The 27705-nt window shown below is 42.9% G+C and overlaps 1 protein-coding gene across 1 annotated transcript; it reads left to right on the top strand.

Annotated features, from left to right (window-relative positions):
* MYG1 (MYG1 exonuclease) lies at nucleotides 1-27705 on the top strand. Its single transcript, XM_082246287.1, has 7 exons — nucleotides 1-265; nucleotides 8242-8354; nucleotides 11248-11407; nucleotides 14802-14951; nucleotides 21521-21643; nucleotides 26532-26713; nucleotides 27447-27705. The coding sequence occupies exons 1-7, from the start codon at nucleotides 44-46 to the stop codon at nucleotides 27604-27606; spliced, it is 1110 nt and encodes a 369-aa protein (XP_082102413.1). The 5' UTR covers nucleotides 1-43; the 3' UTR covers nucleotides 27607-27705.

Here is a 27705-nt window from a genome sequence, read left to right as displayed (position 1 = left end):
CACTCGTTTATTCCATTCGGTCGGCCGCTTTATTTGGTTCCACATGGTGTGTCGGGCTCTGTTTTCCGGCCAGCTCCGTCTATTTTCCTGTTCCCGCCATCTCTGTGTCAGTCGTCACATTTTCCCCCTCTTCATGCCTGAAGACCCGAAGAGGCCCCGGCGGGAGGAGAGACACATGGCTCCCAAGATTGGCACCCACGACGGGACCTTCCACTGCGACGAGGCGCTGGCGTGTTACCTGCTGCGGACACTGGAGCCCTATAGGGTGACTGGGCTTGTGTATATTGGGGGGAGGGAATAGGGTGCACACCACACTGTCTGTGTACACTATGACAGGACAGTATGGCCTGCTTCTCCTCCACAGACATGGGGGACAAGGCTCAGTCCGGGGAATGTATAGGGGCAGCCATGGTTGATAGGTGCTCTGTTTATTTTGGGATGTGGAAGGTTCTCCTTATTGAGGCAGTGTCCATGGATAGGTGTTGAGGCCTTCTTCACCCTGCACAGAGATCCTGTGTAACATGTGCACCTTGCTCTTATGGGTCACCAACCAATCATTTACCCACTGCTGCCACTCATTACCCTCTATGCATGTTCATACATTGGCCCTTTAGGAGTCATTCATGTGGCAAATAGCCAAAGGCCATGATCATTGTCCGCTTTTACCATCACCACTCAAAGTAGAACTATAGGCAAAACTTTTTTTTTTTTTCCTTTTTGGATAGCATAAAAGAGGGTTATAACTGTCGATTTTTTTTTTTTTTTTTTTTTTTTATATATATATATATATATAGCCATTGGTGTCCCATTTGGGAGATTTCCCTTCACTTCCTGTCCCATAGCCAAACAGGAAGTGAGAGGAAATTCCTGAAAATTAAGGCTCTCATTTGCCACCCCCAGGTAATTAGAACTATTGTTCCCATTGGAAGATTTCCCCTCTTTTACTTTTCCGTAGACAACCCAAAATTTAGAATTTTACTTTTAATGCTAATAGTAAACAGGACAAAGAGGGCGTGTAAATCTCCCTAATGGGGGTGTTCTAAAATTCAGTCGGACCCATGAAAATTCCGGACCCTCGTCACTTCCGGGGGCGCTCCGTCACCACCAGCTGCTGCGAGCCCCGGTGCGCATGCGCAGAAGGCATTTTGAAGGTCAGATGAAATTCTAAGACTTACGAACAGCTGACTGAGAGGAGGAGGGGCTGAGGTGGGACGCGCACACCGCCGCGGGAAAATGTTACATCACCGCCGCGTCATCGAGCAAGGAACATGTTGCAGAGCGGACTTAGAGGAGGCGGGAAGGAAGTGAATACTCATACTAAATAGTAATGATAAAAAATGTTTAGTATTTATTTTTATCATTACTATTTAGTATGAGTATTCACTTCCTTCCCGCCTCCTCTAAGTCTACTCTGGTGTGGTGTGCGTCCCACCTCAGCCCCTCCTCCACTCAGTCAGATGTTCGTAAGTCTTAGAATTTTATCAGACCTTGAAAATGCCTTGTGCGCATGCGCACCTAGGCTCGCATCAGCTGGGTTATGACGTAGCGTCACTGGAAGTGAGGAGGGTCTGGAATTTTCATGGGTCCGACTAAATTTTAGAACAGGGGCACAGACAGCAATAAAAACCTAATAGGTGTTCTATTTCCTCTACACACCATCCAAAAAAAAAAAACTTTTGCCTTTTAGTTATCCTTTAAGTTACTCATTCGGGTGTCTGACATGTAAACATTAATTGTGCATAATCAGCAATGTCACTAGCTATACATTATTGATGCATCTACTATTATATATATATACACATACACGCACAGTACAGACCAAAAGTTTGGACACACCTTTTCATTCAAAGAGTTTTCTTTATTTGCATGACTATGAAAATTGTAGAGTCACATTTCAAGAGGTAGTCACCTGAAATGGTCTTCCAACAGTCTTAAAGGAGTTCCCAGAGATGATTAGCACTTGTTGGCCCTTTTGCCTTCACTCTGCGGTCCAGCTCACCCCAAACAATCTGGATTGGGTTCAGGGCCGGTGACTGTGGAGGCCAGGTCATCTGGCGCAGCACCCCATCACTCTCCTTCTTGGTCAAATAGCCTTACACAGCCTGGAGGTGTGTTTGGGGTCATTGTCCTGTTGAAAAATAAATGATGGTCCAACTAAACGCAAACCGGATGGAATAGCATGCCGCTGCAAGATGCTGTGGTAACCATGCTGGTTCAGTATGCCTTCAATTTTGAATAAATCCCCAACAGTGTCACCAGCAAAGCACCCCCACACCATCACACCTCCTCCTCCATGCTTCACGGTGGGAACCAGGCATGTAGAGTCCATCCGTTCACCTTTTCTGCGTCGAACAAAGACACGGTGGTTGGAACCAAAGATCTCAAATTTGGACTCGTCAGACCAAAGCACAGATTTCCACTGGTCTAATGTCCATTCCTTGTGTTCTTTAGCCCAAACAAGTCTCTGCTTGTTGCCTTTCTTTAGCAGTGGTTTCCTAGCAGATATTCTACCATGAAGGCCTGATTCACACAGTCTCCTCTTAACAGTTTTTCTAGAGATGTGTCTGCTGCTAGAACTCCGTGTGCCATTGACCTGGTCTCTAATCTGAGCTGCTGTTAACCTGCGATTTCTGAGGCTGGTGACTCGGATGAACTTATCCTCCGCAGCTGAGGTGACTCTTGGTCTTCCTTTCCTGGGGCGGTCCGCATGTGAGCCAGTTTCTTTGTAGCGCTTGATGGTTTTTGTGACTGCACTTGGGGACACTTTCAAAGTTTTCCCAATTTTTCGGACTGACTGACCTTCATTTCTTAAAGTAATGATGGCCGCTCGTTTTCCTGTACTTAGCTGCTTTTTTCTTGCCATAATACAAATTCTAACAGTCTATTCAGTAGGACTATCAGCTGTGTATCCACCTGACTTCTGCACAACACAACTGATGGTCCCAACCCCATTTATAAGGCAAGAAATCACACTTATTAAATCTGACAGGGCACACCTGTGAAGTGAAAACCATTTCAGGTGACTACTGACTGAAGTGGGACTCTACAATTGTCATAGTCATGAAAATAAAGAAAACTCTTTGAATGAGAAGGTGTTTCCAAACTTTTGGTCTGTACTGTGTGTTTATATATATATATATATATATATATGTGTTTGGGGGTTTTAAGTAATTTTTTAGCAAAAAATACTGATTTTAACTTGTAGGCAACAAGTGTCAGAAAAAGGCTTAGGCCCCTTTCACACTTGTGCGACTTGTCCTGCGATTTGATTTGAGACTGCAAAGTTGCATGACAAGTCGTTCTCCATGATTCCCAATGAGTACCGTTCATATCTGTATGACGTCAAAGTAGTCACTGCACTCATTTTGGACGATTTTAATGCATTTTGAGGTCCAAAGACATAGGCATTGCTTCAAGTCGCGGCAGCATCGCGCGACTTTTAAGTCGAACAAGTGTGAAAGGGGCCTCCGTTCAGGTCATTGGTTCAGCCACGTCAAAATGCATCCGTTTTTTTCATCCTTTTTTTTTTTTTTTTTTCCATCCACTACCAATGCAAAAACGGACCGTTTGTCTGTTTACATCCGTTTTTTCGTCCGATCCGTTTTTTTGACGTATGAAAAATAGGGCATTCATCCGTTCCAAAAAATGGACATTGACAGAAGCGGATGAAAACGGATGTTAACTGCCTCCTGTACATTTATTGCGGCACTCAGCCGCTTACAGGCAAAGCGATGTAGTACTATGTCGCTCGCCCACGAGCCTGTAGGGGGAGCCGGCGCGCCCCCGCTCGTTCCCTGGGGAGCATGCATGTGTGACTGGCGGCTCTGATGGCCGCTGGCCACTCGCAATCTCCCGCAGGAGAGGGAGAAAGACAGACGGCTGATGTAAACACAGCCGTCTGTCATTCTCACTAAAGTAATTACAGAGGCTATGCAATCCTGCTATGTAGGATTGTATGTCTCTGTGATTACTTCACAAGTCATGCCCCCCCCCCCCCCCACAGAATCACGCCCCTGGGGACATACTTAACCCCTTGATCACCAGTAAAGTTAACCCCTTGTCATTTTTACAGTAACAGTGCATATTTATAGCACTGATTACTGTAGTAATGTCACTGGTCCCCCCCAAAAAAAGGCAGTCAGGGGTCTGATCTGTCCGCCGCAATGTTGCAGTCCTGCAAAAAATCGCAGATCACCGCCATTACTAGTTTAAAAAAAAACAATAAAAATTACATAACTCTTTCCCGTAGTTAGTAAACACAGTAACTTTGTGCAAAGTTATTTCTACCAAAAATATGTAGCAGAAAGCAAATTGGCCTAAAATGTTAAATTGATTTTTACAATTTTTTTTTTTGAGAATTTCATATCAAAAATTTGAAAAATATTATTTTTTCAAAATTGTCGCTTTTTTTTGTTTATAGCACAAAAATTAAAAATCGCACAGGTGATCAAATAACACCAAAAGAATGCTCTGTTTATGGGGAAAAAAAGGACGTCCATTTTCATTTTAGTACAGCATCGCACGACCGTGCAATTGTCCGTTAAAGTCACGCAGTGCCAAATCGCAAAATAGGGCCTGGTTTTTGAGCAGCCAAATCCTCCGGGGCTTAAGTGTTTAACTGATGATCATCTGTTGTCACCTGTTTTTCCATAGAGATGCATTGATGTCCGTTTTTCATCCGTCAACGGATGGATGAAAAATGGACCGTATGTGTGAAAGGGGCCTTAGGCCCCTTTCACACAGGCGAACCGTTCAGATCCGCCTGTCCGTTTTTTTGGCGGATCTGAACAGTCCCCCCATGCATCTCTATGGGGGATCGGATGTCAGCGGAGACATGTCTGGATATCGGATGGATGGGATCAGATGAGAACAGACCGACGGTCCGTTCCCATCCGATTTCCCCCATAGAGATGCATGGGGAACTGACAGCTGTGTCTCTGCACACAGCTGTCATCCTCCTGAGAAAAACGGAGTCCGTCCGACGGACGGATAGTGTGAAAGGGGCCTTAGTCTTTAAGGCTCGGTTCACATTTGTGCAATGCGGGAACGCTGCGAATATGCAGCGTGATCTCGCATCGCATCCGCACCCCCCCATACGCAGGGGGTGTCAATTCAAAGTTAACGACACCCCCAGTTGCGATCGCATATCGCAGTGCTATCTGCAAGGTCGCACAAAGTCGGATCGCACTAGTGTGAACCACTATGCGATCCGATTCTGTTGCGAATAAAAAAATGCCTCATGTGCATGTTTGGTGCGGATACAGTGCGAATTCAGCCATACAAAGTGTATGGCTGAAATTCGCAACCGCACATGAGATCGCATGTAATTTAGGAGCAGTGCGCTATGAATTACATGCGATCTCCGCATCCGCAAAAGTGTGAACAGGCACTAAGAGGTTAAACTGCCCTCTCTTACAGACGGAAGTTCATTCCTTTGATCTAAAAGAACTAAATTATACATTGTAAAGCATTGTGTTTATAATTATCTACCAGCCTCAACAATGTTGAAAAAACATTTTGCTGGGCTTTTTTTTTTTTTTTTTTTCTTACATACAGCTGTGAGTGAGCAGGGAATGTCTCTGTAAGAATGGAGGACATGCTGTTTTAAGATCGTGTGGGGGGGGGGGGGGCGTTTGGTGGATCGAGATCTCAATCGCATTTATTTATTTTTAACGATCAATCGTGCAGCTCTAATACTTACCTCTCCCTCATCAAATCCTGACCCTCACCAGCATCTTCTCCTTTGTGCCGGTGTTCCATGAGAATTACCTCCCCCGTGAGAAAAACCTACCCTCGTCACTTCCGGTGCACGGCAGTGTGTGTAATGCGGCGGTTACATTAAAACAGCTGTGCTGCAATATGAGTCATCTCCACTCCTATCCCTGTCACTTCCCTGATCTCGGCTAGTAAATATAAAAGCGGCGGCGGGTGTATGAAAAGATAAATCACGGAGCCGAGACCCGCTTTTATATTTACTAGCCAAGATCAGGGAAGTGACAGGGATAGGAGCGGAGATTACTCATATTGCAGCACAGCTGTTTTAATGTAACCGCCACGTGGGTAGGTTTTGATCACGGTGTCCGTGAAAATTTCATGCTAGTGCGCATGCGCACTAGTCAGCTCCTCAGCTGCTCCATTACGTATCCGGAGCTGTGAGCATGCGCACAGCTGCGCTGCTCAGCTGTTCCTGGCAGGAAGTGACGAGGGTAGGTTTTTCTCATGGGGTAGGTAATTCTCACGGAACACCGGTCTTCAGCTGTCTTCATTGACATGTACAGGAAGCCGTAATTGCACACCAGGACAGTGCCTGCACTGTAATGTGCAGCTTGGTCTACATGGCTGAGAAGACAGCGAGCAGGCAGGTAGGTCCTTTTTATTGTAGAAGAGACATTGCATGTCTCTTCTGCAGTAAGCAGCTTGCTGCTCGCGGTTTGTTACAGCAGAGCTTCAGTTTTACTTTAAAGTGGAACTTTATGTACAAAGCAAAAATGAGCAAACGGTCAAGATTCTGAATGTAGAATAGACATGCTTCGTCTCTTCTGCATTTAAAATTTCATAGATCATTATGTGGGTGCTAGCACAACCTTGCAGATAGCCACCAGTCTCTGCTTTTTGTTTTTGGCTATGGAATTATTGCATAGAAGTTTTGCTGGTTTTGACTGTAGATTCATTTTAATGTGCTGTGAGAAGACTGTAAGGTATATTTACTAAAGCTGGAGAGTGCAAAATCAGGGTAATTTCTGCATAGAAACCAATCAGCTTCCAGGTTTTATTGTCAAAGCTTAATGGAACAAGCTGAGGTTAAAAGCTGATTGGCTACCATGCACAGCTGCACCAGATTCTGAGTGCATCGGTTTTAGTAAATCTCCCTGTGTAACAACATTGCATTGTTTGCTTAATAACACATTCAGTGAGCTAGTAATGTTAACTTGTTGCCCGGGCTTTGGCTTTAAGCTTTCCCTGTTTGATAGTATTCAAAGCTGTTGTAAAGTAGCCGGGTGGTAAGTGGTTCTAAAGGCTTGGGTGTTGTCTACCTTCATGCATTGCGTCATTAGGAAAAAACACCCTACTAATTTTCTCCAAAAAATGTTTGTTGAGACAATTTGGTCAGCTCCAGAAATATTTTGGATGCTTCATACTCCTGTTCTGATATTCCAGCAGTCAGCAGTGTGCTAGCATTTTCTCACTCATGTCCTCTATAGATAATATTGGTCTCTACAGTAGACCTTTTAGACATGGCTTTTAGGCCAAATCTAGAACTTCTTGGATGTTCCCTGATATACCATTTGGTTTTAGGGTTTTCATCTCTACAAATATATAAAGCAGTGCTTGACAAATTTTCCTGAAATCTAGGAGCCAGCTAAAAAACTTAGGAGCCATTTTTTTTTTTTTTTTTAACCTATTACAACCAAGCTTTATTTAATAAAACGGATACTAAATTTACACATAAATACGACTAGAACCCCACTCTCCTCTAGCGCAATTGGATGAAAACAGACTGTCTCTTTCCATCCGACGCCATCTGATCCAATCCACGGGATGGATAGAAAATAGAACCACCATCCGTCTGCTTTTGGCGGACAGGATCAGATGGTGGCAGATTACTGCTCCATAGAGGAGAATGAAGGGTTCGATCAGGTCTGCCTGAAAAACTGACAGGCGGACCTGATCAGACAGCTCGTGTGAAAGGGGCCTTCGGCTGTGGCACGGCGATGAGGGAAAAAAAAAGAAAATATTATTTAGTTTTTACATTTAAAAAATAAATTAAATTAATAACAACACTCCCTGTCAAAGGTAACTAACTGGACAGGGAGATGGTAATGCATTGTGAACAAACAGGCAGTGGAAACAGTAATTACAACAGTCATTACTCCCGGCCACCACAAGAGGGCGCCAGTTCCCCATTGGAAGCCTCTCATCTCAAGTAGGCCGAAAAGCCGGGGCCTCAATTTTCGGACAGCCCGGAAGTCCGTGCAAAAATGACAGGACACCTGCAGGGCACCCCAGGCGCCAGGTCGCTAATTCTAGTCGCAAATGCGACCTGGCGCCCGGGTTTTGTCGAGGCCTGATATAAAGGAACAGTATAGATTATAGGCTGACCTGAGATCTGGACTGAGCTGTGCATCAGTGCGTATATAAAAGCTATGCTGTTAGGTTAACGATTTATGTTTGTGATATAAATCCCTCAGTGTATGTTTTGCATATTTAGATTTTAATTATATAATTGTTTATCTTTTTTAGGATTCAGAGATTATAAGAACAAGGGACCCCTTGCTACTGGCACAGTGTGATGTTGTGGTTGATGTAGGTGGAGAGTATGATCCATCTAGAAATCGTTATGACCACCATCAGAGGTAAATCCATATACCATGTAGTCTATAACTTATTTTCATTGATCAGTATGTATGGTGAATATGGGGAAGAGCTTTGAGGTTAGCTTAATAAACCCAAGGTTAAGGCTAGGTTCACACTAGTGCTTCCTGTGTTTGCTCGGGCATGGCAGACCATTCATTTGATTATATGTGGGAGGTATTGTATCATCCAGTGTAAAAGCTGGGGCTCATCTTCAGTCTGTACCCTACCGATGCGCATGTGTAGATCATTTTGTGAACCGGACAAAAAAGGTGAATGAACCTTTTTAAAAACGCGGCCACAGGGAAACTGCATGGTCTTTTTGACCATGCTGTTTCCCTGCGGTTCCCGCACCTGCAATCGCATTATGGGCTAAGATGCTTGGGGGTGCCTTTTTAGAAATAATGGCAGCCCTGCACGTCTCGCAAGAGCAGTGCGATTTGGGTGTGGTAATCAATGTGGTTCCCGCAACCGGAACCCACAGTTTGGGCTAGTGTGAACCTAGCCTTACAGATTATTGTAATTCAGTGCCAAGGAATGTGAGAATATGATCCTAACTGAATAGTGAACATGCTCCAAGTAGTCCATAGATATTGCCAGAACACTGAAGATTAACCACTTTACCACTAGAGCATTTTGCTGTCTTACGTCTGGGCCACTTTTTGCGATTCAGCGCTGTGCGACTTTAACTGACAATTGTGCGGTCGTGCGACGCCGTACCCAAACGAAATTGACGTCCTTTTTTTCCCACAAACAGAGCTTTCTTTTGGTGGTATTTGATTACCTGTGCGATTTTTACTTTTTGCGCTATAAACAAAAAAAGAGCGTTTATTTTGAGAAAATAATATTTTTCACATTTTTTTTATATGAAATTCCCCCCAAAAAAGATGTAAAAACCAATTTTTTTTTTAAATTTTTGGCCAATTTGTTTTCTGCTACCTATGTTTGGTAAAAAAAAATCGCAATAAGCGTATTTTGATTGGTTTGCGCAAAAGTTATTGCGTTTACTAACAAAGGGAAAGATTTTTGTCATTTTTGGTGTTTTTTTTTTTTTTTTAACGTGTAATGGTGTAATGGCGGCGATCTGCGATTTTTTTTTTTGCGGGACTGCGACATTGCGGCGGACAGATCGGACCCTTGACTGACATTTTTGACACTTTTGGGGGTACCAGTGACATTACTACAGTAATCAGTGCTATAAATATGCACTGTTACTGTAAAAATGACACTGGCAGGGGGGTTAACTTTATTGGAGAGGGAGGGGTTAATGTATGCCTGGTGCTTACTGACGTGTGGGGGGGAGGTGACTTTGTGAGACAGGGACAGATCGGATGTCCAGCTATGCTGAACAGTCCGATCTGTCACTGAGGAGATCCGCCCGCTTGTGTTTACACAGGCGGGCGGATCTCCACACTAGATCCCCGACGATCGGGGCAGAGCAGCGGCGATCGCCGCTGCTCCTTCCCTGGCCCGACTCCCGCTGTGAATGAAAACAGCGGGAGCGCGCCTCCGGCGGCGCGCGAGCGCCGCCTACAGGGGAGGAGTCTGACGACGTAGGTCTACGTCGTCAGACAAGAACGAGCCACTTTGCCGCAGTACTATTACAGTACTTAGCGGTAAAGTGGTTAAAGATAAGGTTCTAAGTCCCTTTGACAAATCATTCCCAATTTTGTGTTGAGCAGTCATATTTTAGAAGGGATAACACAATGGTTAAAAAGAGAACCATAACCCACAAGTGTAGTCCTATTACAATTTGTGTGTTGTGATTTGGATGATGGATGGTAGTTGTTCCTCGGTGTAAATTGTACTGCAACCCAATTTCTATGTATAGGGATGCCTGGAGGGAGGGTACTCTCATTCCAATAACCACTTCCAGTGATGGACATTAGAGTAGCATGTTAGTATTTTGCATTATGACATATACGTTTCTACAGCCTCAAGTGGTGAATAGGCAGAGGTACTTTGGTTTTCATTTATGGCCATCTTAGTACGGATATGAATATGAAAAGGATGCAACCTATTTAGCTACAAGAAGGAAAGAAATTTTGGTTTAATGTTGCAGGTTGGTTAAAACTGTAGTGACAATGAGCAGAGCTAAAGCAATATTAGCAGGGGGCATTCACACTCCAAAGGTTGTAATGATGGTAAATGGCTGATAGTTTGGATAAACACTGTCCTTAAAGTGGCTCTTCAGTCATTTTTGTTTCCATCTATTTAATATTTTGCCCTTGTTTTAACTTTGGATAGTAAAATTTTTTTTCTACCAGTAAATACTTTATGCAGCCCACTTCCTTTCTTGTCTGATCATTAACCTAAGCTAATGACATCATGCACAGCTCTCTGTCTAACCCATGAGTTTGCCAGCAAGGGAGGGAGTCATGAGTCATAGGAAAGCCAAGGAGAGCTGCAGAGCTGGAGGGTGCTGGATGAGGGCAGAGATAACAGGAGACTGCAGAGATCCATGTGTATTCATCAAGAGAGGAGAAATGTACAGGCAAGCAGTGGTGTCAGTGTGTCTGTCTGTATATAGGGGGGGGGTCGTGTGTATATGTATAGCTTTAGCTGCCCACAGTTAAAACGGCTGCATCCAGACTTGGTGGAGGGAGATTTCTGCAGCATATTTTGGTAAGCACAGAATCGCAGTGCATGTAAAATAATACGCAAAGTGGTTGGAAGGAAGCTTCAGAATGGCAAAGATGTTTTTATCACAAATTGTGTGAGTAGACTAGTTGCTCTTAAATTACACTGCTGCAAGAAAATTAAAAATGTAAACTTTTATATGTACATTTCAGAATTGTGGTAATGCACATGTAGCAGGTCATCTCAAAATTTTTAATTGTTTCGTTTTCTTGTAACCTTTTGTTTTGTTTTTTGTTTTGTTTTTAAACCCTGCAGAGTTTTCTGTGAGACAATGAACAGCTTGTATCCTGACAAGCCATGGGTCACCAAGCTCAGCAGTGCCGGCCTAGTGTATGCCCACTTTGGGACTCAGATCTTGGCTACACTTCTGGATACAGAAGAGGATGACCCTACTATACCTGTGTTGTATGACAAGGCAAGTGAAGGCGACTGCACGTTTCTAAGAACGTCATTTATTTTAAACTTTTCCCCAGCACCCTCAAAGCTCATTTAGAACTATAAGCTGTCTGCCAAGGTAGAAGACAGACCTTATATTCTCTTTATTCGTGCATTCCTGTGAAAGAATGAAGCAGCTTTGCGAGCGGAGCACTGTAAAGCTGCGCCAATTTTGAAAGGTTCCATTAGGTGCAAGGAGAAGAACCTCCACCTGCTATCACAGAGGGGGGGGGGTGCAGGGAGCAGAAACTGGATAATTTTACACTCTCTTAATATACATATAACCTGTAACATGCTCCAAAAGGTGAACTTATCCTTCAAATACATTCAGGGAAAATATATTTATCAGCATCTGCTCTGCCTACCATTGGGCTGCCTCTGAAGGGGAAGGGGAGGGCGAGCGCCTCCTGATTACACAAAGAGCAGGGTTCTTCTTCTTACCCGGTGCAGCCACTGTCATACGAAGTCACGCCTCCTACCTATGATAGACAGCACAGTGGTGACGTCTATCATAGGAGTCGGTCCAGGAGGCGTGACTTCGTATGAGAGTGCCGGGTAAGTGGAAGAACCCTGCTTTTTGTGTAATCAGGAGGCGCTCTAATTCCCGGGGACGAATCACTCTGCATTGACGGGGGCACGAATCGCTCTGCATTAAGGGGGCACTAAGATACAGCAGTACCAGCCAGAGAAAGCAGTACCCACAATGGAACCAGCAGTACCCACAGCAGTACCAGCCAGAGTCAGCAGTACATATACAGCGCAGTACCCCCAGCAATATTAGCCAGCAGTACCAGCCTGAGCCAGCAGTACCCACAGCACAGTACCAGCCTGAGCCAGCTGTACCCGCCAGCGGTGCCAGCCAGCTGTACTCGCCAGCAGTTCTTTTCAAAACTTACCACCACAAAGAGTCTACTGCGCTCAAAACTGACCAATGCAAACCTGGAAAACCAGTTGCCAGTAGCAACATCATCAATACCAGCTAACATCACACACCTCACCAAAGAGAAGCAGTTGCAGCCATCGCATTAGGGGTGAGTTAATTCAATGTTTGACCAAATATAATGGGCACATTTTTAAGTTGATAAGTTTGTACGGCCCCCCGAATGATTTTATAAATACCCAAATGGCCCTTGGCAGAAAAAAGGTTCCCCACCCCTGCTCTATGGAGATATTGAAGTCCAAAGTGAATAAACTGTACTCTGTTTAAGATGATACCATCCATATTATGTCACAGAGCTGCACTCAAAAGCTATAAATACTAAATGCTTGGTGAAAAATGTCTAAAGAATAGTTGCACTATGTGAGAAATTAATGAACAACCAAAAACGTGTAGGTAAAATTAATAGGTCCAAGGTAAAACAATATATCAAGTCCACAGATGTGTTCAAGGTGTATCCAATCCAAAATGCAAAAATACACAGTTGTGTGATCATTCATAAAAATAAATAAAAAGTTAAACAATACATAAAATCCACAGATGTATTCAGAGTGTATCCATTCCAGTGTGCTCAAACAATGGTGTCCACATGTTGCGTTAATATAACTGAATGTGATCCGTGAACCCTCCATCTAGGTAAATTCATGCGCTTGACAAAAACGCCAACCCCCAAATTATAGGAGGTCTGGCATGGCACAATAGTAGAACAATGGATCATCTGATTTTGGGGGGGGGGTCACTGGTACTCCACATCAGACTGGAACTATGGAAGTCTCGTCCTGTAGGTCTATATAGCTATATAAGGAGAGAGCCCTCTAATGGTGTAATATTATTTAGAAATGTATTGGTTAAAAACTTACAAATTCAATCTCTTGTTAGCATGCAGTAAATCCAAACGCATACGCCGCTGGTGCCGACTCCAGCTAGGTGAGGATATTGTCGGCACATGCCCCATCTTACCCCCATTCCACTAACGTATGCAATTTTAAAGCATGACATGTTGGGTATCTATTTTGCTTGGCGTAACATCTTTCATGTTTTTATGTTTTTACAAAAATTGGGTTATATATTTTTTTTTAATTTTAGTATTGTATTTTTTCCAAAAAAATTAAGTTTGAAAAATCGTTGCACAAATACCGTGTGAAATAAAAAAATTGCTACGACCGCCATTTTATTCTTCTTCAGAGCCTCTGCTAAAAAAAAATATATATATATATATATATATATATATATATATATATATATATATATATATATATATACATATAATTTTTGTTTGAGGTTCTAATCAATTTATTAGGGGAAAAAAAAACACTGATTCTTATATGAGAAGTGTCAGAATTTTGCCCGTAAGCAAGTGATTAATAAAAGTCGGCTGTTTTGCGCAATAAGTCCTTTTTTCTTTCTTCAACTGTTATTAGGGGTGGTGCATGGCATTGACAAGAATCGCATTGTGGTACATGTGAATGGTCAAGTTGGGTGACCAGATACAGTGGGTCCAACCAAAAAAAAGCACAATGACGCCTATCTAGTAAAAGGAGGTTCATCCATTGTGGTGGAGTGTAAATCCATGTGGGGTCACTTGGAGCACCTGAAAGTGTTCACGTGTGTATCTGTTTCTAATGACACCAGCACCTGTTCACCTTACCTTTTTTGTTTTTAAGCAACTATTGAATGGGACTTATTGGAAAATAGTTGTATTTTCTGGTGGTTTGTTCACTTTTGCATGTGGCAAACAGTTTACTCCTTTTTAAAGTGGAGTTTCACCCAAAAGTGGAACTTCCGCTTCAAGCACTCCTCACCCCCCTTACATGCCACATTTGCCATGTCATATTTTTTTTGAGGGGATCGGGTACCTAGTTTTTACAGGTACCCGCTCCCACTTCCGCTCGTGCCACCTAGGCAGCTCGAGTGAAATGTTTCCCCCCACCCCCCCTCCCTCCCTGCAATCTTCTGGGACACGTCACAGGTCCCAGAAAATTGCCCGGCCATTAAGGAAGCGCAGCGAAACTCGTGCATGCGCGGTTCGCACCCGCCTGTGAAACCGCAAGCTGTCACTGCCGGGTGCCCACACTTGTGATGCTGGACCTAGGGAGAGGCAAGAGATTAGCGAGGCTTCGGGTAGCCGCATTGCTGACTTGTGGGACAGGTGAGTGTGTGTTTCTTAAAAGTCAGCAGCAAAAAAAAAAGTGTAGCTGCTGACTTTTTAATAAACACAAAAATGACTGGATCTCTGCTTTAAACAACATTTTTGGCAGCACAGTCTCTATATGCACATTTATAAGGTTGACGAATGTGGAAGTTACCCATTTTGAAGACTGCAGCAGCCGTAATCGCATTCACCTGTGTTCTCTTTTTTTTTTTTGTCGTCTGTGGTGCAGAGGTTTTAATGACCTGATTAGGTGGTGTAAATATCCTTTCCTTCCTTGTTTCTCAGATGTATGAAAACTTTGTTGAAGAAATTGATGCTATTGACAATGGGATATCACAGTTTGATGGAGAGCAGCGCTACAACATATCCACTACTCTAAGTTCCAGAGTGGCACATCTCAACCCACGCTGGAATGAACTAGAACAGGACACAGAGGTAATAAGTAAACCATAGTGAGATTTATAGTGTTTCATTTTTTTTTTATTTGTTAGGTTGGCAGGCTTTGATGTTTACAGATGCCCAGCTATCACCTATTAGTTTATTCACTAGGAAAGGTCTATATGATTAGGATGTTTCTGGCATGTAGCTATTGTTCCCTCAAAGTAATACTAGCATAAGGGGCACCTGCTGAAGGCGTAGCCATGCACATACACTATATTGTCAAATGTATTGGGACGCCTGCCTTTACACGCACATGAACTTTAATGGCATCCCAATCTTAGTCCGCAGGGTTCAATATTGAGTTGGCCCACCCTTTACAGCTATAACAGCTTCAACTCTTCTGGGAAGGCTGTCTACAAGGTTTGGGAGTGTGTCTTTGGGAATGTGTGACCATTCTTCCAGAAGTGTATTTGTGAGGTCAGGCACGGATGTTGGAAGAGAAGGCCTGACTCGCAGACTCCACTCCAATTCACCCCAAAAGTGTTCTTTCAGGTTGACGTCAGGACTCTGTGCAGGCCAGTCAAGTTCCTCCAGCCCAAACTCACTCAACCATGTCTTTATGGACCTTGTTTGAGCACTGGTGGACAGTCATGTCGCAACAGGAAGGGGCCATCCCTAAACTGTTTCTACGAAGTTGGGAACATGAAATTGTCTAAAATGTCTTGGTATGCTGACGCCTTAAGAGTTCCTTTCAGTGAAACTAAGGGGCCAAGCCCAAACCCTAAACAAAAAAAACAAACAAACCATAATCCCCCTGCCCCAAATGATTTGGACCAGTGCACAAAGCAAAGTCTTTAACCACATGGATGAGCAAGTTTGGGGTGGAGAAACTTGACTGGCCCGCACAGAGTCCGGACCTCAACCCGATAGAACACCTTTGGGATAAATTGGAGCGGAGACTGCGAGCCAGGCCTTCTCATCCAACATCAGTGCCTGACCCCACAAATACGCTTCTGAAAGAATGGTCAAACATTCCCATAGACACTCCTAAACCTTGTGGACAGCCTTACCAGAATTGAAGCTGTTATAGCTCAAATGGAGGGCCCACTCCACCACAGAGGGAAAAATGGGAATGCTTTAGGAACATATTAAGCAATTGCATCTTGCAGTGCATTCCTAAAGAAAAGAGGGCACAGTATCGGCTTTCTAGCAATACAAGGAGGCAAATAAGAAAAGTAAACACGAAATCAAAATGGCTAAAATAAACTTTGAGAGACAAATAGCGGAGGATAGTAAAAAAAAACCCAAAGAAATTCTTTAAATATATCAACAGCAAAAAAACTAGGGCAGAGCATATTGCACACATAATTAACAATGATGGGAGGATGGTTACAGAGGACACTGAAAAAGCGACCGTGCTGAATGCTTTTTTCTCGTCAGTCTTTACACAGGAAACGGAGGGGTACACTGACCATGACTGTATGGTTAGTAGTAATGCACAGGACTTGCCGCTTTGGCTAACAGAGGGTGAAATCAGGGAAAGGCTGGATAAACTTAACACAAACAAATCACCAGGCCCGGATGGCGTACATCCGAGAGTACTCAAGGAACTCAGTAAGGTTATATCCAGACCACTGTTCCTGATCTTTGCTGACAGTATTAGGACAGGAGATGTACCAGGGGATTGGAGGAAAGCTAACGTGATTCCGATATTCAAAAAGGGTCAGAGGCATATACCGGGAAATTATAGGCCTGTCAGTTTGACATCAGTAGTATGTAAACTTCTGGAGGGGATGATCAGGGACTATATTGTAGAGTTTGCTAAAGACAACAGCATCATCAGCAGTAACCAGCACGGGTTTACAAATGGGCGTTCTTGTCAAACCAATCTCTTAACATTCTACGAGGAGGTGAGCTAGATAGGGGCAGACCAGTGGATGTGGTGTACCTGGATTTCGCAAAGGCGTTTGATACAGTTCCCCATAAGCGCTTAATTTATAAAATAAGGTCTGCAGGTATCGACAGCAGGGTTTGCTCTTGGATACGGAACTGGCTAAAAGGGCGTGTCCAAAGGGTGGTAATAAACAGCGCATACTCAGACTGGTCTGAGGTGGCAAGCGGGGTGCCCCAAGGCTCAGTCCTGGGACCAACCTTGTTCAATTTATTCATAAACAGCATTGAGGACGGGATCAGTAGTTCGATATCAGTTTTTGCGGATGACACAAAATTGGCCAGGGCAATAACTACACAGCATGAAGCAGATATCCTACAGGATGACCTGGACAAAATAACGGAGTGGACAACGACATGGCAAATGAGGTTTAACGTGGAGAAGTGTAAGGTTTTGCACTTGGGGACTAGAAACATAAAAGCACAATACACGTTAGGAGGGGAACCCTTGGGGGAATCAAAAATGGAGAAAGATCTGGGAGTCTTGGTTGATGATAGACTAGGCAACAGCATGCAATGTCAAGCGGCAGCTGCCAAAGCCAGCAGAATATTAGCATGCATAAAGAAAGGGATGTATTCCAGAGATAAAACTATAATCCTTCCACTTTATAAAAGTCTGGTCCGACCGCATCTGGAGTATTCTGTCCAGTTCTGGTCGCCAGTCCTCAGGAGGGATGCGTTGGAGCTGGAGAGAGTCCAGAGAAGGGCAACTAAACTAATTAGGGGATTGGAGGACCTTGACTATGAAGAGCGTCTACAATCGCTCGATTTATTCTCCCTGGAGAAGAGACGCCTGAGGGTGGACATGATAGCAATTTTTAAATATCTAAATGGGGATCTCAGCTTAGAAAAAAAGCTGTTCAGTCGAAGGGATTGCATGAGGACTCGGGGGGGCATACAATGCGATTAGAGGAGAAGCGTTTTAACCTCAGGCAATGTGGGGGGTTCTTTACTGTTAGGGCTACAAGATTGTGGAATTCTCTACCACAAGAGGTGGTTTCTGCGGGTAGTATGGTGGCTTTCAAAAGACTATTAGACGTACATCTCAAGGATCAGAACATTCAGGGGTATGTGAGATGATTACAGCCACACACACCTACACAGGTTGAACTGGATGGACTATTGTCTTTATTCAACCTCACCTACTATGTAAATATGTAACTCCATATTGAACCCTAGGCAAGACTGAGATGCCATTAAAGATCATGTGCATGTAAGGGCAGGCGTCCCACTACTTTTGGTAGTATTGTGTTTGTACTCTGCAGTTAAGCTGGTCTGTATAGAAAACTTCTTGAAATGTTCATTCATAGTTGGTTGGTCCACTCACACCTCAGGTGCGCAGGTACGTTTTAGGTTTACTTTATATATGCTGTGGGATGCCACACACAATGAATGACAATGTATCCTAGCTCATATGTACAGTGAATTCCCTCACGTGGTAATGTGTTAGAACACCTGTTACTGAAATGAAAAGGTGTGAATCAAGAGTTATCATTACGCAAAATGTAATGATAACATTGTAACTTTACAATTGCTTATACCTGATAGGAGGCCCCCTTGACTGCTGCATAGGTTTTTTTTTCCTGTGAAAATGGCCTTTAAATCTATTAATACAGTTGGGTGTTCCTTGTAATAATTTTTTAAACTCTAGTTTGCTCACTCAAAAAAATAAGTCCATGTCAGTTTTCCAACATTTTACCAAACTGTTACTTGCTGTGAAATCTTACACCTGCATTGTTTTCACTCCCTCGTTCTTGCGTGCTCAACGTAAGTGTGCACTAGTAAAAAAAAAAAAACAATCGCATGACCAGAAAGCATTTCATAGGGTGCTCTGCAGACACCATACAGATTGTCCCTACTCTTTCAATAGATACAAGAAAGCAACAATTCAATATCTGTAGAACTAGTGCAACATTGTAGATGGTTATAGATTGAGGTGGAATTCACACGATGTGCGTTGACTGACAGGCTTTATTTAGTACAATATATTGATGTGCGTTTTTTGTCTTTTTCTGTGGGGGAAATAAATCCTTAAAGCGGAGTTCCGGTCACGAAAAGGTTTTTTCAATAAAAATACCCCCGGGACAGTCAGGGCTAGTACATTCCACAATGGATAGCCTCTGTACTGTCCCGGGTCGCACTTACCTTTTTAGAAGAAATACTTATCTTGAAAATTTCTTCTCCAGCGCTGCCATCTCGGATGTGGGCAGCTGAAGCCAGCGCGTCCTCTTCTGCGTCCTCTTCTCCCAGAATGCGCCTGCACCGGGCCCGATCGTCACTTCCGGTGCGGGCGTGTCATCCCTCCACAGCTTCTGGGCATGCCCAGAAGCTGTTTAGAAGGGAATGACGCGCCCGCACCGGAACTGACGAGCGGGGTCGGTGCAGGTACATTGATTCCTGGGAGCGATGACGTTCAGCTCCCAGGAATCAATGCAAAGAGGAAGTGACGGCGCGGGCCACGGCCGCAGAGGGAGGAAATTGAAGAAAGATGAGTATATTTTTCTTCAATAACAAGGTAAGTAAACAAAAAAAAAAAAAAATAGTAACCATTTATTTTTCAGGTGACGAAAAGCAAGCGGACGGCCCAAAATCGACTATGCCGATTTTGTGGCCGGAACTCCGCTCTGACAATTTTTTTTCCTTACTGTGCAGTGTGTGTGTGTATGTATGTATGTATGTATGTATGTATGTATATATGTATATATATATATATATATATATATATATATATATATATATATATATATATATATATATATATATATATATATATATATATATATATATATATAGTGCCTTGCGAAAGTATTCAACCCCCTTGAACTTTGTGACCTTTTGCCACATTTCAGGCTTTAAACATAAAGATATAAAACTGGAATTTTTTGTGAAGAATCAACAAGTGGGACACAATCATTAAGTGGAACGAAATTTATTGGATATTTCAATCTTTTTGAACAAATAAAAAACTGAAAAATTGGGCATGCAAAATTATTCAGCCCCCTTAAGTTAATACTTTGTAGCGCCACCTTATGCTGTGATTACAGCTGTAAGTCGCTTGGGGTATGTCTCTATCAGTTTTTCACATCGAGAGACTGAAATTTTTGCCCATTCCTCCTTGCAAAACAGCTCGAGCTCAGTGAGGTTGGATGGAGAGCGTTTGTGAACAGCAGTTTTCAGTTCTTTCCACAGATTCTCGATTGGATTCAGGTCTGCACTTTGACTTGGCCGTTCTAACACCTGGATATGTTTGTGAACCATTCCATTGTAGATTTTGCTTTATGTTTTGGATCATTGTCTTGTTGGAAGACAAATCTCCGTCCCAGTCTCGGGTCTTTTGCAGACTCCATCAGGTTTTCTTCCAGAATGGTCCTGTATTTGGCTCCATCCATCTTCCCATCAATTTTAACCATCTTTCCTGTCCCTGCTGAAGAAAAGCAGGCCCAAACCATGATGCTGCCACCACCGTGTTTGACAGTGGGGATGGTGTGTTCAGGGTGATGAGCTGTGTTGCTTTTACGCCAAACATAACATTTTGCATTGTTGCCAAAAAGTTCGATTTTGGTTTCATCTGACCAGAGCACCTTCTTCCACATGTTTGGTGTGTCTCCCAGGTGGCTTGTGGCAAACTTTAAACTACACTTTTTATGGATATCTTTAAGAAATGGCTTTCTTCTTGCCACTCTTCCATAAAGGCCAGATTTGTGCAGTATACGACTGATTGTTGTCCTATGGACAGAGTCTCCCACCTCAGCTTTAGATCTCTGCAGTTCATCCAGAGTGATCATGGGCCTCTTGGCTGCATCTCTGATCAGTATTCTCCTTGTATGAGCTGAAAGTTTAGAAGGATGGCCAGGTCTTCGTTGATTTGCAGTGGTCTGATACTCCTTCCATTTCAATATTATCGCTTGCACAGTGCTCCTTGGGATGTTTAAAGCTTGGGAAATCTTTTTGTATCCAAATCCGGCTTTAAACTTCTCCACAACAGTATCTCGGACCTGCCTGGTGTGTTCCTTGTTCATGATGCTATCTGCGCTTTAAATGGACCACTGAGACTATCACAGTGCAGGTGCATTTATACGGAGACGTGATTACACACAAGTGGATTCTATTTATCATCATTAGTCATTTAGGTCAACATTGGATCATTCAGAGATCCTCACTGAACTTCTGGAGAGAGTTTGCTGCACTGAAAGTAAATGGGCTGAATAATTTTGCACGCCCAATTTTTTCATTTTTTTTACTTAACAAAGTTTGAAATATCCAATAAATTTCGTTCCACTTCATGATTGTGTCCCACTTGTTGTTGATTCTTCACAAAAAATTACAGTTTTATAACTTACGTTTGAAGCCTGAAATGTGGCTAAAGGTCGCAAAGTTCAAGGGGGCCGAATACTTTCGCAAGGCACTGTGTGTGTGTGTGTGTGTGTGTGTATATATATATATATATATATATATATATATATATATATATATATATATATATATATATATATATATATATGTGTGTGTGTGTGTGTGTGGCACATTGATGTGTACTGGGCTAGTTGGAAGCAATGCATTTCAGCTAGTCATTGCATTGAATGGAGGTGGACACTTAAATGAACCGATCATCAATAACAATAAATTGCAATTTCATATTTTTTTTTTTTTTTTCTCCTAACTATGCCTTGCAGGTTGGCTTTAGAAAGGCTATGGAATTGGCTGGAACAGAGTTTGTGTCTCGTCTGGACTTTTATAATCGATCCTGGCTACCAGCTCGTGCTCTGGTTGAGCAAGCAATCAGAGAGAGACTTCAGGTTTAGTACATAAACTGTTCTGCAATTGTTGGGTGGGGGAGGTGGGGTAGTTAAAGTATTTCAATTTTTTCGGATCACTGTTTTGTTTACAGGGCTTCTCTTCTGAGTAAAAAGAAACTACACATACAAAAGAAAAGCACCAACCTAGTGCAGTAAAACACGGTTTAGTAAAAAGAAATACATAGTGTATTTACAATCACCAGTGGTAAGCAGGCATATTTTGCAACTAGAATGAATGAATAAATGAATGAAATTGGATTCTAGAATAAAAGAACAGCACTAGCTTGCAGTGGGGCTGCCAGACCATTAACTCTGGTGGTGGCATCCTAGTAGTTAGGAAAAATTGCACAGGTTCTCGGTTTAATCCCTGGTTTGCATGTGGTAACTAGCGATGGGCTCGGGCGTTTTTAGGGTTGAGCCCGCCAGGAAGCCAGCACTTCACACCACCAATCATTCGCAGCGTGTGTATGTGCAGCTGCCGGTTGGGAAACTCCTCACTGCCTATGATAGGCAGTGTGCAGTGATGTCTTCCTGGCGGGCTCAATCCAAACATGCCTGAGCCCAATATGTGGTAACCTGAAAACATGTTAAGGCAATAACATGCAAGCCCAATATCGTAATCGTACAGGACACGGGCAGAGAATTAATGAACCATATGTTAAAGGCATTTTCCTTCAGGTGATCACACTGGCAAAACTTGAGGACACACACCCTGGGAGCCTTGCCTTTTAACCCTCTGAGTCCTCTGGTTGTGCTACTGTCTGCATATGATGGAGTTTTCTCCTTCACAGAGAAAATCAGCCTTAGCTTAACAAGTTTTATTTTTTTTTTTTTTCTTCGATTTTCTTCAGTTCACACCTTACATTTTTCTAATGCCTACATAGAAGTGTATCCAGATGGGCACAACCTTTATAAAACTTTACGAGTCGTACCCAGACCCCACACTGTGGGGACAGCCTGTAATGTCACTTCAGGCACTGAATCCTGCATGTGCACCCACCTTGGCAATTGGTGCAAGACATTCTTAGCTGCAGAGTCCTGTACAGGACCAGGGTTTATTGCTATCGAACCCAGGATGCTTTACAGTTCAGCATTGTGAACTGGTAAGGCGGGGTCCCGCTGTAAATCTGACCTTTACTGTATGAACTGAACTATGTTTGAATGTATTCACCTCCCGGTGTAAACTTTTCAAACTTTCAACAAAAGGATTCGTTACAGGATGGTCTACACCTGGGTTACCGCATACTTATTACAGACATGCTTACCCTATACTCTGCACTCTATTCTGTGACTACATTTGCTGTAACGGAAGCCCACGCAATACTCGACCTAAGAGTGATGTGTCACTTGCACCAGAGCAAGTGTCGGCTCTAACATCAGTCATGAAATTTAATTCTAGCTCTATTTCAGACATGCAACAGGTCGCCTGTTTGACTAAAGAAGAATTGTTTGCATCTTTGTCACATTTCCTTGGACGAAGATGGCTGAATGAAGACCATAATAGGTCTAAGGCAAAAAAAAAAAAAAAGAAATGCCACCCCCCTCTTCTCCTACTCTTGTTTCCACCAACCAGAGTGGGATCACAATATGCCAGTCCTGGAAAACACAAAGTAATGAAGAGGATATTGAGGTAGTATTGGAGGAAGCTGCGGTTGATTTTTATTAAGATTGAAACTATATTTAAGAATATGCAACATGCTGGTTAACATTGAACAACTGGTGAGGCAGTTGGGCTTCAACTTCAAAACCTATGTTCAGCCTACCTTTCGGCACAAGGCTTGGCCCACGAAGGGCACCAAGCCTTTCCCAAAGCCCTATTCACAATGATGGGGTGCACTCACTCCTTGGTTGGGGAACAGCTGTTTATCTCTTTCTGGATCACAGATGTCCCAGGCCTGTGGGCTTAGTTGGTGGTTTCAAAAGGATACAAAATAGTTCAAAACTCTCTACCCTCTCACCGCTTTCTTTCACATCAACCATAAACTGTCCAAGAACAGTTAGATGTGCAGAATGCCCTGAACCATCTCTTGTCCCAGGGATTTGTTGTACTGCCAAGACTGGATAAAAAGGATTCTGTTTACAGTACTAAAGCCCAATGGGAGTATTTGTCCTATTCTGGATTTAAAATCTCCCAACAGATTCCTTTAAAATTCCAAATTTTTGGGTTTAATCGCATGGAGATTTCTAGGCCTATTTGTAGCCTCCTTCTAGGCAGTATCATTCGCTCCTTTCCATTCAAGAACTATTCAAATCGGCAGGCTCCTTCTCTCAATTTACCCATGCTTCTGTACAGCCAAGCAAGTAATTCCCTATCTTGTTTGATCACTAGGGAAGTCCTTGCTTCCCTATCACTGGAAACAACATATCACAACAGACAGACTGGGGAGAAGTGTTTCAATCTCTTGGCAGTCTAAAAGAATATGGTCTCTGGGAGAAACCAAGCTCCCATTAACATCTTGATGCTCAGAGCAGTCTGTTTGAGCCTGAAGCACAGGACCCCCCCCCCCCCCTCAAAGGGCAACCAGTTGGGGTACAGTCAAACAATGTTATGACAATGGCCTGCATCAGCCATTAGGGAGCAGCAGGAGTCTGGCTGCCTTGAAGAAAGCAAACCAAAAAATCCCACATCCAGCAATTTATGTGCTAAAGATCCCAGGAGTGGACAACAGGAAAGCAGGTTACCTCCACTTCCATCACCCTGATCAAGGGGAATGGGCCATTCATCCCAGAAGTCTTTAATCTGATATACCAAAAATTGGATGTGGACATCCTAGCTTCCAGCTTTGACAAATTACTTCCGTCTGTTGCCAGAACCAGAGATCCTCTAGCCCTAGCCTCAGATGCCTTGATAATCCCTTAGCCTTAGTTCAGACTAATTTACACATTCCCTCCAGTGCAAATTATGCTTCATTTGCTCCAGAAAATAAAGTATGAGAGGAAAAATCGTGATCCTAATTAGACCAGACAGTACACATGCATATCTGGACACCTGCTGTATTGTCAGTGAGTTTGAGGATGGTCTGAGTTGGGAATGCTTTTGCATAGGCCTTGATTAGGGTATTCTTTTTGGGGTCTCCCTGGACACCTTTTCTATGGACTTTCATGGGCTTGGTCCAGATTGTTGTATCCAGATGTTTCAAGCCAGATTTCCAACTTTGTCTCCACTCTGCTTCATGTTGTTTACCCTGCCAGTGTCTGTTATGATGGGCAATACTCCCCACCACTCTGGCACCATTTCAAAGCACCTTGGTCATTTGTCTCAGGGCAGAATAGTCTTCAGGGGTTCTACCTAATGCCTGTTCGCCGCATTTCCACTTTATTGGGTCAAGTGTTCTCAATGTCCTTTTCTGGGTCAGTCTCACCCGCTGGCCTTTTTGGAGATAAAGGATGCCTGCTTTTATGTTCCTATTACCGGCACATAAACGTCTTCTTTTTAAAAACCAATATGTGACACTTTTGCACTCCTGAGTAAAATGTCCCCAAAACACAAGTTGCAAAAATGCACAAGTAATGTCCATGAAAATAGTGTCCAATAATATCCATATGTGATCGTGCAGTGGTTTTAATTATCAATATCCACACAGTGACCCCTTTCCTTCCCTTCCCTCCCCTTTCCTTCCCTTCCCTCCCTATTCCTTCCCTCCATCCCTCTCCAAATCCTAAATTTTGAACGGAACAAAACACTCCTAGTCTAATGTTACTCCCTTTTTGGGACAACACTTGCCTTCTAGCAATGACTTATAATTGTATACATCAGGTAGGTCACAGAAGCTGAGGGATGGTTCCAGGGCATGTTCCATCCATACTCTGGAGAAGAACCAAATCACACAAAGCCTAAAATCCCACTTTTATTTAAAGCAACATATGAAAAAAAATACTTGCATATGTAGTCTTTTCAAAGTGCATCAGTATTTGTTTTATGTAGCAGTTTGGCTGTGACGCTGTGGGATCTCAACCTGGTTTTGTCTGTTATATTGAGATGGCTCTTCGAACCTCTGGGATATCCCCCTTGTCATTATACCTCTGCAAGGCAAGTCTGTAGTTTGACCTTTATCCTGTAAAGAGCCCTTTTTAGTGTTACAAAGACAAGTTGTTGAGTGGTGTCTTCCTAGGACAAGGACATTGTGCTTCTTTCTCTGCCTGCCATTCCAAGGTAATCTGTGTTTACTTTCTGAACATGCTGTTCAAATCTACCCCTTAGCAACAGTTTCTGTTACTACCAGAACATGTAAATCTTGTGAAAAGGAGGGATTTTAAAGGTGCCAAGACACATACTGATATAATAAAATACAAAATCTTTTTATTATAATAGACCATGTATAATTTCTTTTATATACTCCTAAAGGTTATAGACTGCTCTGCTCTTGAGTTTTTGAGTCCTTTTGTTGGCTTGTTCATTATGTGGGCCTGTTAATGTTTTGCTGCTGTTGCCCACCCCTTAGTAGCATTGCTTTTGGACATCCCAATGGTCTGAAACTACTATCCTGTTTCCTTTACTGTATGCTTAAGAACTAGGATTTTTGACTTGCCTGTAAAAACGTTTTATTCCTTGAGTACTTTACTGGACTTGTGTCCCTCTCCTCTGTTTTTTGCAACTTATGTCCTGCTTAATTCAAAACGGAGGCTTTCTGGGAATGTGCAGGGGTATGCTAAGGCTTTTAGCATTGGACTGTTCTTCCTCTCATTCAGTAAGCTGCAAGATATCCCTGCTACCACCATTTAAGGAATTACAACTAGCACTGTGTTTGCAGGCAGTATGCCTTGTTTCTTTATGGTAAATACTGCAGGTTGTGAAAATTATTTTGCTGTTTGGCTAACAAAAGACTGTTTTGTTGCTGTTCTCCACAATCCCAGTAAATTAGACCTTCTCTCCTTCTTTTCTTTTCAGGTAGATAACAGTGGGGAAGTGGTCATGTTGGCGCAAGGTGGGTGTCCTTGGAAGGAGCACCTTTTCCAGGTGGAAAAAGAACTAAGTCTAGAGAAACAAATAAAATATGTAATTTATCCAGATCAGAGCGGAAAGTGGAGGGTGCAGTGTGTCCCTACAGGTCCCAATACTTTCCAAAGCCGGTGAGTAACAAAACATAATTTGATGTAATGTTGAATAGCATCCTAGAGGTGTTAAAGTAGAACTATAGGCAAAACCCTTTTTTTCCCAGTTTAGATAGAGTAAGAAAGGGTTATAACCCCTGTCGGATTTTTTTTTTTTTTTTTTTTTTTTTTTGTGTTCCATTGGGAAAACATCTAACTTGTATATTGTAGTAGTTGTGTGATATATAATTGATGTGTAGCTATGCTTCATATGTGTACATTAAAAAAGCTGTTTTGTATAAAAAGAAAGCATGGGTATATATTGGATATTAAAGGCCCTTCTGTGAAATGGGGGATAGAGAGGCTGTAATATCTACAATTCCCCCCCCCCCCCCCCCAAAACATCTGGTGCCATATTAAGCATGCTTCTCATTAGGGTTCCCTCTCTCTTGCCTGGATGGCTTTTATAGGTCAATGACTGAAGACATTGGTTTAGCATAATAGAAAAAAGGAATGCTGTCCATATAGCTATGCATTACATGTGGCCTGTGTATAAAGCAGCTGATTACAGGGAAGATACAATTGATGCATAGCTCACCTATGGTGAATTGTTTCGACCACTTGCTGCTAGAATGTGAGGTATCCATGACATTGAACAATGCAACATCCTAACCATATATTTCTTTCTTTTTACCTTTTTCATGCCATTTAGCCTGTAATTTGCACATTGTTCTGTTACCTAAAAAAAAAAACTTTTCATTTCCCCTCATAGACTTTCTCTCCCAGAAGACTGGCGTGGACTGCGGGCAGATGACCTCTCCTCAGTCAGTGGTATTCCAGGTTGCATCTTCGTACACACCACTGGCTTCATTGGTGGGAATGAGACACAGGGAGGAGCACTGGAAATGGCACGGAAAGCCTTGACTTCCTAGAACGGACCCCTTGTATTTATTCAGCCACATAAAGTACCATGCAGAAGAGAAACCATTGTATTTATATCATGTGACATCAGTAAATATTTTTGTAATCAA

The sequence above is a fragment of the Pelophylax lessonae genome (assembly GCF_965119305.1).
Source record: "Pelophylax lessonae genome assembly, chromosome: 2".
In the NCBI taxonomy this organism is placed as follows: domain Eukaryota; kingdom Metazoa; phylum Chordata; class Amphibia; order Anura; family Ranidae; genus Pelophylax; species Pelophylax lessonae.
Note: the sequence above shows the minus strand (reverse complement) of the source record. Positions and strands in the feature narration are given on the sequence as shown.